The 13,960-nt window shown below is 42.0% G+C and overlaps 1 protein-coding gene and 1 long non-coding RNA gene across 2 annotated transcripts; one reads left to right on the top strand and one right to left on the bottom strand.

The window, feature by feature from the left end:
* Positions 1-940: 940 nt before the first annotated feature.
* LOC129640889 (uncharacterized) lies at positions 941-6,414 on the bottom strand. The gene is made up of 3 exons (XR_008709022.1): positions 6,282-6,414; positions 2,468-2,499; positions 941-1,346 (listed from the first exon to the last, which is right to left on the bottom strand). It is a non-coding gene; the product is annotated as an uncharacterized LOC129640889 (long non-coding RNA).
* Positions 6,415-6,426: 12 nt separating this feature from the next.
* Positions 6,427-13,548, top strand: LOC129640888 (mitotic spindle assembly checkpoint protein MAD2A-like). Its single transcript, XM_055565859.1, has 4 exons — positions 6,427-6,770; positions 7,754-7,900; positions 10,710-10,828; positions 13,310-13,548. Exons 1-3 carry the CDS (start codon positions 6,698-6,700, stop codon positions 10,823-10,825), a joined length of 336 nt encoding a protein of 111 aa, XP_055421834.1. The 5' UTR covers positions 6,427-6,697; the 3' UTR covers positions 10,826-10,828; positions 13,310-13,548.
* Positions 13,549-13,960: the final 412 nt, after the last annotated feature.

Raw genomic sequence — 13,960 nt, 5'->3', positions numbered from 1 at the left:
TGGAGTGACCAGAGGATAAACCCTGAATAAAAGTGGTTTCTTTCCGAAGGGCACTTTTCTGCGCGTTTGGGGTGAGCACCAAGACCTTCTAGGCCTGGAATGATCCATTGCTGGAGGCCGACAGTTTCTAGAGGTCGCCTCCTCCGAGGCTGTCTGTCCCCGGATTCCTTGCACCGTTTGCACACTTCCACCCTTAATGAATTACAGCGCAGAAGAGACTGGACAGGAGAACTGGGCTGATCTTTTAAGTGTGTGGGGGGATGTTCTTTAGAGATGTGCCTTAGGCATATTATTAAGAACGAACGAAAGTATTTATTTAAAAATCAGCGTTGATGTCCTTTTCTTTGTTTTCTCTCCTCTCCCTTTAAAAACACAAACTTGGGCGTGTTTGGCGGTAGCTTTTAACTCATACGTAAGAACACTTCACTTTGGGAACCTGCCAAAACTTGAAGAGTAATATTTTTTTCCTAATAAATGAATTAAGTTACATTTCTTTTCACATTTTTTTTTTTCCTCCGAAGTAGCATAGGATTAAAATCTCAATTCTCAAAATTACACTACTTAGTGTAAAATTTAGATCATCTGGAGTTTTTATATTACAATTGATGTTGAGAGTAGGTTGAACACATTCTGTGATGTGTGTGTGTGTATATCTAATCTTGAGAGAAGAGTTTATGTTGAGTAGAAGTTGGAAAACGAAAGTGAAGATATTCAAGAATAGTGCAGGCCCTCAGCTTTAGGAATTATAAAGTGCTGAAAGTTGTCAGTGTGAAGAATATAATCTGAGTCTTGTGTGTAGCCATAATTTTTTCTAGAAACAATATTCCAGTTTGGGCTTATATTTGATAGCGTTAACTGGAGACTTAAAATTTTAAGAATGAGAGGTTGGACATAAAAATGCCAACCTGCTAAACACCGTGTGATTCACACGGTTGTGGTAAACTCTTATTGCCGACACTAACTTTACAGCTAAGTTGTGTGTGTGTGTGTGTGTGTGTGTGTGTTTAACAAGAAGCTCGTGTTCTAGATTCCCTGGAGAAGGGAAAGGCTACCCACCCCAGTATTCTGGCCTGGGGAATTCCATGGACTGTGTAGTCGATGGGGTCGCAAAGAGTCGGACAGGACTGAGCGACTTCACTAACACACTGACAGCTGTGAGGCTACTGAAAGTTCACAGGATTTCCTCAGTGGCTCAGTGCTAAAGAACCCACCTGCCAATGCCGGAGACGTGGGTTCGATCCCTGGGTGGGGAAGATCCGCTGGTGAAGGAAATGGCAACCCACTCTAGTATTCTTGCTTGGGAAATCCCATGGACAGAGGAGCCTGGAGGGCTACAGCCCGTGGGGCTGCAAGAGTTGGACACAACTTAGCAACAACTCAACAACCTAAGGTTACTGAACATGCTTAGTCTAAAAGCAGTTAATATTTTAAAAACAAGCATCTTCCAGAGTATCTTCAAATACTTTTAAAAGAAACTAAATCAGGAACCCTAGATTCTATTACTCAAGTTTCTACTAAACAGATACTGGGTTAATAGACAGGAAGCCTAGCATGATGCAGTCCATGGCGTTGCAAAGAGTCAGACACAACTGAGAGGCTGAACCACAAAAACCAGATACTGAACAGACTATATAATTACTCTGGACCTCATTTTCTTCATCTCTAAGCTTGTCCCGCTAAGTTATTGTCACTTTCTCTCTAAAATTCCATTTGACTCTAGCTTTAGAAATTTGCATAAGTATTTCTGATTTTAGCATCCTAATATGGAATACAGGCCTGTTTATGACATATATTTTCATATTTATCTTTTATTAATTCTAATTGCTAGGTTATGCAGTCTGCTTGAATTTTCTTCAGAAATAAATCTTAATTTATACTTCTCCCTGTCCAAAAAACCTTCAAAACACATTAGAAAGATGTCACCAAATTGTGAATAAAAGTCAACTCAAGTAACTGAAAACAAGTTTTTAAAAAACTTTTTGTAAGGATAAGAGTGTATGCTTTAGATAAGATGGAGTCAACATCAAACCAAGCACCCAAAAGTTAATGTGAAAGGAGTTCCACCAGAGCTTCTAGAATCACGTGGTATCGTGATAAACAAGAAACAGAACAGGCCCAGAGTTAAGCAGCTTTGACCAATACCAGAATATACTACATGCTTGCCACCTTGGATTCTGTACTACCATTTCATTCTTCCTCCACATCAGTCATCAAAACTCAATTCTTTTTTCAAAACATCTTGCTCTGATGTACATCTTCTTATTTAAGCTCTGGCATCCACTTTGTCCAAGAATTCAAGCTCCTAGGCTGGCATTACTAAAATCACCATCACAGTTTACTGCTTTTCAAAGAGTGATTTAAGAACTTGCATCAGAATCATTTGGGATTCTGGTTAAAACAAGTTATCTCTTAGATTCCATAAAAAAGACCAGCACTATCCAGTATACATAGAATACAAGTTACATACGTTATTGTAAAATGTTCTGATAGGTTAAAAGCCTAAAAAGAAAAAAAAAAGTGAAATTATTTTAATGTTTTATTTAACCCAATGCACATATAGTATCATTGCAATAAGTAATCAATTAAAGACATATCAATATACTTTACAGGGCTTCCCTGGTGGCTCAGAAGGTAAATAGCCAGCCTGCAATGTGGGAGACCCAGATAGGATCCCTGGGTCGGGAAGATTGCCTGGAGAAAGAAATGGTAACTCACTCTAGTATTCTTGCCTGGAAAATCCCATGGACTGAGGAGTCTGGTGGGCTACAGTCCATGGGCCCCAAAGAGTTGGACACGACTGAACACCTAACTAAATATATATATATATATATATATACACACACACACACACACACACACACACACATATACATTTGTTACATATATATATATATATATATATATATATATATATATTTGTTTCTCATACTAAGACTTCAAAATCTGGTACCTTATTCTTGTAGCATATCTCAATTCAAACCAGCATATTTCAAGTTCTTAAGTCACATGAACTTAAGTTCTTAAGAACACAAAGAAAGTACTAACAAATACTTCCTCTATAGATGGAAACCTCATATATTTCACCAGCCTTCTAGAATTCCCAAATTATATTGATACTAATGATTACTTGTATCTTCAAAAAATTTACAAACTATAGTATTGTGAAACTGAAGGATGTCTTTCCTGAAGTGCTAAGCTGTAAGCTCCTTAGAAAGAGAGACAATTTCTACACGGAGAAAGGTGGGCATCACGCTCTACCAGCATGGCTCTAACCCAAAATCCTGGTGGCAGAAATGAAAAGGAGGTGATTTAAAGACACACAAACACACTTGTACCACAGAGACTAAAAGATGTAAGGAAAGTATTACTGGATCAAGTCAGCTTATTACCTATATACCTGTTTCACTCTTCAAACTGATTCAATTCTGATATATAACACTGCGTATAGGCAGAGTTCTAAGATGGCCCCCCAAATTTGTGGTCTCTAGGGAACATATCCTATATAATCCCTCCCCTTGAGTGTGGCCAGACATGTATTTATGAGGCAAAATCATTTTGAAGATTCAGTTCAGTTCAGTCCCTCAGTCGTGTCCAACTCTTTGCGACCCCATGAATCGCAGCACGCCAGGCCTCCCTGTCCATCACCAACTCCCGGAGTTCACTCAAACTCATGTCCATCGAGTCGGTGATGCCATCCAGCCATCTCATCCTCTGTCGTCCCCTTCTCCTCCTCCCGCTAATCCCTCCCAGCATCAGAGTCTTTTCCAATGAGTCAACTCTTCGCATGAGGTGGCCAAAGTACTGGAGTTTCAGCTTTAGCATCATTCCTTCCAAAGAAATCCCAGGGCTGATCTCCTTGCAGTCCAAGGGACTCTCAAGAGTCTTCTCCAACACCCTAGTTCAAAAGCATCAATTCTTCAGCGCTCAGCTTTCTTCACAGTCCAACTCTCACATCCATACATGACTACTGGAAAAACCATAGCCTTGACTAGATGAACCTTTGTTAGCAAAGTAATGTCTCTGCTTTTCAACATGCTATCTAGGTTGGTCATAACTTTCCTTCCAAGGAGTAAACGTCTTTTAATTTCATGGCTGCACTCACCATCTTCGGTGATTTTGGAGCCCCCCCAAAATAAAGTCTGACACTGTTTTCACTGTTTCCCCGTCTATTTCCCATGAAGTGATGGGACCAGATGCCATGATCTTCGTTTTCTGAATGTTGAGCTTTAAGCCAACTTTTTCACTCTCCTCTTTCACTTTCATCAAGAGGCTTTTTAGATCCTCTTCACTTTCTGCCTTAAGGGTGGTGTCATCTGCATATCTGAGGTTATTGATATTTCTCCCGGCAATCTTGATTCCAGCTTGTGCTTCTTCCAGCCCAGCGTTTCTCATGATGTACTCTGCATGTAAGTTAAATAAGCAGGGTGACAATATACAGCCTTGATGTACTCCTTTTCCTATTTGGAACCAGTCTGTTGTTCCACGTCCAGTTCTAACTGTTGCTTCCTGACCTGTATACAGGTTTTGCAAGAGGCAGGTCAGGTGGTCTGGGATTCCCATCTCTTGAAGAATTTTCCACAGTTTATTGTGAGCCACACAGTCAAAGGCTTTGGCATAGTCAATAAAGCAGAAATAGATGTTTTTCTGGAACTCGCTTGCTTTTTCCGTGATCCAGCGGATGTTGGCAATTTGATCTCTGGTTCCTCTGCCTGTTCTAAACCCAACTTGAACATCTGGAAGTTCATGGTTCATGTATTGCTGAAGCCTGGCTTGGAGGATTTTGAGCATTACTTTATTAGCGTGTGAGATGAGTGCAATTTTGTGGTAGTTTGAAGATTAGGTTTAACAAAGAGGAAATCACCTGCCTGCGTCTGACTTAATCATATGAGCTGTTAAAAAGGACCTCCTTGGAAAGAGAGAGAGTGGAAGTGTGACAAGGGCTCAAGACTGGCCTCTGGCCAACAGCTAGCAACCCAATGAGGACCTCAATTTAAGAACAAAGAAGTTCAGGTGAGATCTCTCGTGCAGCCAGGTGCCTTTACTTCAAACTTACCAGGCTACATAGAGCACCCAGCCATGCCATGCCCAGACTCTCGATCTAAGGACTGAGATAATAAATGGGTGTTGCTGTTTTTGTTTTTAAATCACTAATGTGTCACACACTAATTTGTTACACATCAATAGAAAACTAATACACTCAGGCACTTTCTCATATAATTAAATAACTACATCTGGGCAGGTTTCTCAGACTTCATTTCACAAATAATTTCTCCACCTGCTGTAGGAATACAATTGCTTCACAACTGACATGACAGTAGTAGTGCACTATCTGCTTAATTGGGTTTCCCTGGTGGCTCAGTGGTCAAGAATCCGCCTGCCAATGCAGGAGAAGCCGGTTGGATTCCTGGGTGGGGGAAGACCCCCTGGAGGAGGAAATGGAAACCTACTCCAGCATTATTGCGGGGAGAGCCCCATGGACACAAGAGCCTGGCAGGCTACAAGTCCATGAGGTCGCAAAAGAGGCAGACACCACTTAGCGACTAAACAACATCTGCTTAATACTTCTCATAGAAACATTCAAAGCCACTGGATTTGAGTCAAAATTCCCTGAGAAGCTCTTCAGTGTTGACGAGCCTTTTTGGTAAGAGAACTTTATTCCCTGACCATCTGTCTAGGGGTGGTGGGGTACACAGAGTAGAGGCTGGACTATCAGACGCAGATTTTTGCTGCCCCCAGGCTCCGCCTAGCAGCGGGGTCGGGGGTAGACTCGAGCTGAGCCAGGACGAGGGAAAGAAAAAGGGATTCCGTTCGTCCCTTTCATCCCTAGCCCAATTTCTCAGGAAAACACCACGCCGGCACAGTAATATCTCTAAAACCTTGTCTGCGGCACGCAGCTGCTTTGAAACTGAAAGTGTTAGGCGCTCAGTCGCGTCCGACTCTGTGACCCCATCGGCTGCAGCCTGCCAGGCTCCTCTGCCCATGAAATTCCCCGGGGAAGAATCCTGAAGTGCTTTGCCATTCCCTTCTCCAGGGAATCCTCCCAACCTAGGGATCGTGCATTGCAGGTCTCCGGCATTGCAGAGTCCTCACCGTCTGAGCCACTGGGGAAGCAAACTCCCAGAGCACCTAGCAAATTCCGACCGCTGACTAAGGATCACTGGGGCCACTCAGGGTGGCGGACAGTTCATAAAACTTTCAAAGAATCTCCCAAACTCGGGAATTGTGCTCCTAGGTCGCTCTGTCCGCAGACCCAGAGAGCGGCCACTAAAACCTGGACCTACCGTCTTCCCCTCTAGCCGCCAGCCCGCCAGCCAGCCCACAACTACAGCAGGAACCCGGCCAGGTGTCACCGCCCGGGAACGGCGCCGCCACGCCTCCCCACTGTGCCTGCGCGAACCGCCGCTTCCGGCAGGGGCCTAGAGAACCGGCCGGACACCGCCGCGCAGGGCGGGGGGGGTCTAGAGGCATTTCGCGCCTGCGCAAAGGGCGCGACAGGCGGGGTCTAGAGGCTCTTCGCGCCTGCGCAAAGGGCACGACGGGAGGGGGCGGGGGGCTAGACGCGCTCCGCGCCTGCGCAAAGGGCGCGAGGGCGTCCCGCGTCGTTCCTTTTGAAACGAGTGGCGGGGAACTGCTCCCGAAGCCCCTGGCGTCGCTGTCTGCTGGGTGGAAACGCGTACCGTCATCCGTGGGCCTGGCCATGGCGCTGCAACTCTCCCGGGAGCAAGGCATCACCTTGCGCGGGAGCGCCGAGATCGTGGCCGAGTTCTGCTGTAAGTCCTCCTCGCGCGGGGCGGAGGGCGGGGAGAGCCGAGCGCAGGCCACCCGCAGGCCCGCGGCTCGGCCGGAGCGGCCCCGAATCCCGGCCCTTGTACCGCGGCCTCCGGTGCCCGCAGGAGGGCTCAGGAAGTGGGGCGGCGGGCGCCGCCTCCGCTCGTGTTGCTGCCGGCGGAGGAGGCGGCCCGGGCGCTGCAGGGGCCCGCCTTGCGGGGAGCCCCTTTGCGGGAGCGTTTCTTTCCAATGCAGAGCTCCTCCCACACCCCCCGCCCCCAACGGCGAGGGGCCTCGGGGGTGGACCGTGACGGGCTAGACCTCGGGAAGAGCTGTTCTGAGCTCGGCCAGGTGTACCTGCTGACAGAACCTGGCAAGACTGGTGAGGATAAGAGGAGGAAAGAGAGACGGGGAGAGGCCTGCCCGGGCTTGGTACCCGTCTGTCAGTTGCCTGTTTTGACACCCTCGAATCATAAAAGAGGCATCTGGACTTGTTTTACAATGACATGAAATTTGGCACTGGTAGATTAGTGCAGTTTGGCATTTTTCTTCTGTTGCCACATAAATGCAGCTATCACTTAGACGCAAGATTTTAAGGATTTTTTTTAATGCCACTTTGTACCCACTCGGCTTTCAGCAAAACACAAACACGTGTTTAGACATTTATAACTTGACAGTATTAATGAAACCATAGCCCCATCTACATATGCTTTATTTCCCCTGAACTTACAACGTGACGATGACTTTAATATTTCTTATGTTTTCAGCATTTGGCATCAACAGTATTTTGTATCAGCGTGGCATATATCCATCGGAAACCTTTACTCGGGTGCAGAGATATGGACTCACCTTGCTTGTAACTACTGATCCTGAGCTCATAAAATACCTAAATAATGTGGTGGATCAACTAAAAGATATTTTATGGTTGGACACAGTTTTGAGTTTTGCAGGCCTTAATGTTAATAAGATCCTCGGGGCTTCCCAGGTGACTCAGTGGTAAAGAATCCACCTGCCAATGGAGGAGACACAGAAAACCCAGGTTCCATCCTGAGTCTGGAAGATCCCCTTGAAGAGGAAATGCCAACTGACTCCAGTATTCTTGTCGGGATAATCCCATGGACAGAGGAGCCGGGTGGGTTACAGTCCATTGGGTTGTAAAGAGTTGGATACCAGCACACCTACGATCCACATTTTCTAGCTTCTTGGCCGTCATTTTTCAGCTCTGTACAGGGTAGTGTAAACCGCACTACCATCTCCGATACAGTTTGGGAGGGAAGCAAATAACATACAAATTGAAAGAATTCCCACCCTTCCTCCGTTTTTGAGTAGGCTGAATATTTGAAGGTTCGGAATCTGATATGGCTTAACAAAACAATCTCCATCAACTCCTTCAGGGATGATAGAACACATTGGAATTTTATGTAATTATGATGGCATTCATTATCTGAGAAAAATCCACTGCATTTATTTTTGGTAGCTGCTTGGAGTCTAAAGCCATCATTATATATATTAAGATGAAGGAACTAAAATCAGATTCAACTTAGGGAACTAAACTTGAAAAAGAAGGAACTACTAAATAACAGCACTCATTGGCATTTTCTTATTTTTCACCTGTTTCCATTTGTCTTTTTTTTTTTAATCATGCCTGTGAGTCAGTAAGCCTTTTCTGTCTGCACACTCATTTTCTTCTTTTAGCTCAAGAAGTTGCAGTATTGTTGGATTAGTATGCTCCATCTATTCCTTTTATTTCTAGAATTTCTACTTGTTTCTTTTTCCTATTTCTCTCCACTTAGGATTCTCATTTCTAATTTCTCTGTGTTGTAAATTGTTTCTCCCTTTCTGCTCATTAGATCTTCCAAAATACTAGTTCTAAAAATACTACAGCCGCATTTTTTTTTTTTTTCACTTTAAAATTCATGAATCACTTTTGTTGTTTCAACTAGCTTCATTTTCAGATTACATCATTGCGTTTTCATTAACTTCAGAGCTAAGCCACCCATAGTCATTCCTACGGCTGTACTCAGATTGTTTGCTATGGAACCTCTAGGCAACTATGGATGTATGTCTTCATCTTAATCTGAAGAAGTAGCAAGCCAGCCTTGCCTAAGTTACTGGGTTTTGGTTTGTGTCCTTTGAGACCAATAACATTTCTTGTCAGATGTATCTACACTTTCCTACTTAATTTCTCCCTTGTAGTTAAAAGGGAGGAAATGCTTTACAGGCAAATTATTCAGTCTTTTAAATTCCACTTCTCTAGCCTTAGGAACTTTACCCTATTTCCTCTCTCTTATGTTGTCAATTTCTTTGTTTCCTTTTGGATTATTCCCATTGGTTTCATTTCCATTTTTAAGAGAGAGAAAAATCACCAACTTCCCCATATCTTCAAATGACCACTCAATCTCTTTCTCACAGGTAAGCTGGTAAAAGTTGTTCATATATGCCAGGAGTGAGCGAGGCCAACAGGCCAGATCCCGCAAGTGGCTGATTTTGTACTGCTTGCAAGCTAAGAATATTACATTTTAAAGAAGACTATGCTACGTAGGTGACCCATAGGCCTTCAATATTTCTAAAATATTTTCTATCTCTTAAAAAAAAAAAAAAAAACAACCTGCCGATTCCTGAATAAAGTATTCTCAGTTTCTAAGATTGAGGGCTCAGTCTGAGGCCCTCTTAACAGTAATCTCTCTCTAGTTGACCTCCTAACATGTACATACATAATTCTAGTAACAACTTTGTATCTGACTCATGAACCAATATCTAACCAAAGCCTCTCCTAACTCTTGGCTCATATATTGAGTGACTCCCTTAATGTCTTTATGCAGCTATATACTAGACCACTTCACACTCGGTGTATTAAAAACTGAATTTAGGATCATCTCCATTTCAGTTCTCTTTCCTCTTGGTGACTGGATCAACCATCCGATTACTGATATAAATCAGAAACTTGGGAGCTATCCCTGATTCATTCCTCTTCCTTACCCTGAAGTAATCCAATAAATCTTAACAGTTTTAACCATGAAATGTCCTGAATCTGTCTACTGCTCCATCTCTACCAGTATATCTTTCTCTAAGTCTTGATTCGCTCTTGCTTGAGTTATTCATGAATTAGTGCCCTAGATCCCCTGTTTACTTCCAGTTTACTTTCTACATCACATCCAGAAGGATAGTTTTCAAATACAACTTGAGTCACATCATACTCTGCTTCAAACACAGTAATGACCTCCTTAGTTCTTAGAGTGTAACATCTTTAATTTGGCGCTCATGACCTTGTGTGGTGTGGCCCATTATTCTTGTCAGACCAGCCTTGTTCATCCTCCCTTTCTTAAATTGCAGTTGTATTGGCCTCCTTTCAGTCCTCTGATCCAGTGATCTGTTTTGAGTCCAAGACCTATAGCTTTAGCAGGGAGAGCCCACGTGCCTCAACTAAGACCTCACACCACCAACATAAACCCATCATTTCGTGTTTTAAAACCTATACCCTCTTCCCTGTTTTGCATATGTATATTGTTGTCTCTTAGAACAAAACTCAAACCCCCTCAGTCAGAATTTCCTATTCTGTGCTTTAATTGTAGTATGTGTTGCACCATCATAGGTAACCGCTATTATGTCCTAGGAAACTGCACCATCACAGCAGTTACAGCAGTTACAATTGCACATTTATTGTTGCTGTTAGAGTAATGACATCTCCTTCACCCTTCCCTTGGATTAGGATGGAAGTACCTCATGTTCACTGTCTTAGCACCCAGTGCTATACCTGGCACAAATACTGAGAGTTTGAAATTGGGAGCTAGGCCATTGATGGGGCAAATTTTCTGCACAATTTGGAGGAGAACCAAAATAGCAGTGGGAGAAATTTGCTGAGGATAGGAAGTTGGTCGTGAGAGGAGAGTTGCTTTGTAATGCAGTAAACTAAAAGAGATGCCTTGTTTTGTGTGTTGCAGAATGGTTATACAAGTGTTCAGTTCAGAAACTGGTGGTAGTCATCTCAAATGTTGAAGGTGGAGAGGTCCTTGAAAGATGGCAGTTTGATATTGAGTTCAAAAGATGCAAAAGATGACAGGTAAGTAGGAACTACTTCCATTTTCGTATGTTTTAAAATTTATCTTCTTTACCAAATGAGTTCTAATTCTATTGAACAAGTTTCATATAAAGTACGATTTTTTTCTAGGATGTTTATTTTTTTTAATATAAATTTATTTATTTTAATTGGAGGCTAATTACTTTACAATATTGTATTGGTTTTGCCATACATCAACATGAATCCGCCATGGGTGCACACATGTTCCCCATCCTGAACCCCCCTCCCACCGCCCTCCCCGTACCATCCCTCTGGGTCATCCCAGTGCACCAGCCCCAAGCATCCTGTATCCTGCATCGAACCTGGACTGGCGATTCGTTTCTTATATGATATTATACATGTTTCAATGCCATTCTCCCAAATCATCCCACCCTCTCCCTCTCCCGCAGAGTCCAAAAGACTGTTCTATACACCTGTGTCTCTCTTGCTGTCTCGCATACAGGGTAATCGTTACCATCTTCCTAATTCCATATATATGCGTTAGTATGCTGTATTGGTGTTTTTCTGGCTTACTTCACTCTGTATAATAGGCTCCAGTTTCATCCACCTCGTTAGAACTGATTCAAATGTATTCTTTTTAATGGCTGCTGCTGCTGCTGCTGCTGCTGCGGCGTCGCGTCAGTCGTGTCCGACTCTGTGCGACCCCATAGACGGCAGCCCAACAGGCTCCCCCGTCCCCGGGATTCTCCAGGCAAGAACACTGGAGTGGGTTGCCATTTCCTTCTCCAATGCATGAAAGGGAAAAGTGAAAGTGAAGTCGCTCAGTCGTGTCCGACTCTTAGTGACCCCATGGACTGTAGCCTACCAGGCTCCTCCATCCATGGGATTTCCCAGGCAAGAGTACTGGAGTGGGGTGCCATTGCTAGGACGTTTAATTTGATCCTTAGTCTCCTGTGGCAAAGGATAGTTCACTGTCTTATATAAGACAGTGAACTTTTAACATAATTGCCTATAGAGTAAATTGGTGAATTTCACCCTTCAGTGTTTATGGTAGTATGTACCTGGTGGCCCGTTTAGTGAATTGTTTAAAGGTACTTTTAACCATCGGGGTTATCCTAGATTCCCCAAGCCTAAGATTCAGCTCTATTGTATTTCATTGAATGCCCCAAATTTTCTAAGACACTTCATAAAAAAGTTTCCAGCCCACCTGAATGGGAAATGCTTATATGATCATGTCTAGCATAGTCCTAGGCTTGCTTACTGGTAAATTCAGAATCATTTTTCGTAATGAAATGTAGTTTGCTTCTGAAGGCTTTGGTTTATTTTAGGAAATGTTTAGCTTATAAAAATAATTTGGTATTTAATGTAATATCTTATTTGAGGCAGTAGGGAATTAAGCATTACGAAAAATGCACCAACAAAATATTTTAGATATTATTTTCATTTTTTGAAAGGTGCTGTAGTTTTCCTAACTTGAAGCACTTGGCCAGTTTTCTGATTATCTGATACCAAATAACCTGATTTTAAGACCACCTCTAGAAAATGACTGGAATGATAAATGAAATAATAAAAATGCATATGCCTCTTGTGAGATATAGGCCCTAATGATATACTTATAACTTACAAAAAAAAAAAAATCCATGTTAATGTATTAATTATTTGATCTTGGAAACATTTAATCAGTCTTAACAGTGTTTTAAATAATTTGTTAACACTTAAATTGATTTGGTTTCTTCAATAGTGCACCCAGAGAAAAGTCTCAGAAAGCTATCCAAGATGAAATCCGTTCAGTGATCAGACAGATCACAGCTACAGTAACATTTCTGCCACTGTTGGAAGTTTCTTGTAAGTATTCTACAACGTCACATTGACTTAAAATTTGTCAGAGAAAAGACTAAGCTACTATTTTAAGAATAAGCCCTTTATTAAATTTTTTCTTAATTATTAATATTACATAATAAAAATGAAAAACCCATTATAAAGCAGAAGTAGTGTTATATGCATTCTAGAAATTTGGAAATTCTGAAAAGGAAAGGAATGAAAGTATTCCATAGTATTCATTCTTGAATGTCTTAATGTAATCCCGTTCATTATCTTAATTTTTTATGTATATTTTTAAGGCTAGCCATAACTGTCTTGCTTTTCGACCTTATCCGATATTTCCTGAATGCCTACTGTATGCGAGACACTGCTCTAGGCCCCAGGCTACATCAGTCACAGAGCCCAGATGTTAGCTTTCCTTCAGGTTGCCTTTATGCTGTCCTGTGTGATGGACTCCATACTTTCTGCAGATAACGGTTTTCTCTTTTAAAAAAAAGAAAACTTGAAGTTTAGCAAAAGGAGTACAATATTTTCTGTAATACAGTAAATGTCTATGGAGGAAAAGCAATTGACTAGTCATTACAGACCATGCTAAACTCTCTTTTCTAATACTCTGGGTGGTTCAAAATGTGAGAGAGACAAGGAGGGTTCTTCTATTTTGGAAAAAAATAATGTACTTTAATGATTTTATCTCCAATTTAGGTTCATTTGATCTCCTCATTTATACAGACAAAGATCTGGTTGTACCTGAAAAATGGGAAGAGTCGGGACCACAGTTCATTACCAATCCTGAGGAAGTTCGTCTTCGTTCATTTACTACTACAATTCACAAAGTAAATAGCATGGTAGCCTACAAAATTCCTGTCAATGACTGAGGATGAGATATGGACAATAACGTACTTGTAACTCTCAAATGTGGTTTTCCTACCAGGTCAACTGTAGTTGGTATGTTTTACTTCATTGGTTAATTTTTAGATGAGGAAAACTTAACATGATACCTAACTGAATCTGTGCAAAATTGTTCCGTTTTTGGTACCTATCTGACTTTCCATAGGGTTGACATTAAAGTAAAGTAACTGCGCAGATTGCATCAGTACTGCAGTGTTACTTTCTTTGGAGGTAGTAACCATAGGTGGAAAAACTTTTGCTAAATGCCTTCCTAAATCAGACTTTTGGTCAAGTAGCTTGACTCAGAATGTAGAGAAATATTTAAATATGAAATAGAACAAAAGAAATATGAATATTCAGAATCTTCATTTACATCCTGAAAGTAACTAATGATAGTCCATAAGTAGTGACATATTTCTCCTATTGCATCCTCTTGTCATTTATTTCATTTGTATAGTTTCTGTA

Source organism: Bubalus kerabau, unplaced genomic scaffold, assembly GCF_029407905.1.
Source record: "Bubalus kerabau isolate K-KA32 ecotype Philippines breed swamp buffalo unplaced genomic scaffold, PCC_UOA_SB_1v2 scaffold_50, whole genome shotgun sequence".
In the NCBI taxonomy this organism is placed as follows: Eukaryota; Metazoa; Chordata; class Mammalia; order Artiodactyla; family Bovidae; genus Bubalus; species Bubalus kerabau.
The sequence above is the reverse complement of the archived record's forward strand: the minus strand, read 5'-3'. Positions and strand labels throughout refer to the sequence as shown.

What these genes read in the sequence shown, in the direction of transcription:
- LOC129640888 (XM_055565859.1), top strand. Translation starts at nt 6,698, where the DNA reads ATGGCGCTGCAACTCTCCCGGGAGCAAGGCATCACCTTGCGCGGGAGC. An exon ending in GATCGTGGCCGAGTTCTGCT is followed by an intron (nt 6,771 to 7,753) that starts GTAAGTCCTCCT and finishes GGGGCTTCCCAG; the next exon opens with GTGACTCAGTGGTAAAGAAT. An exon ending in CCCATGGACAGAGGAGCCGG is followed by an intron (nt 7,901 to 10,709) that starts GTGGGTTACAGT and finishes TGTGTGTTGCAG; the next exon opens with AATGGTTATACAAGTGTTCA.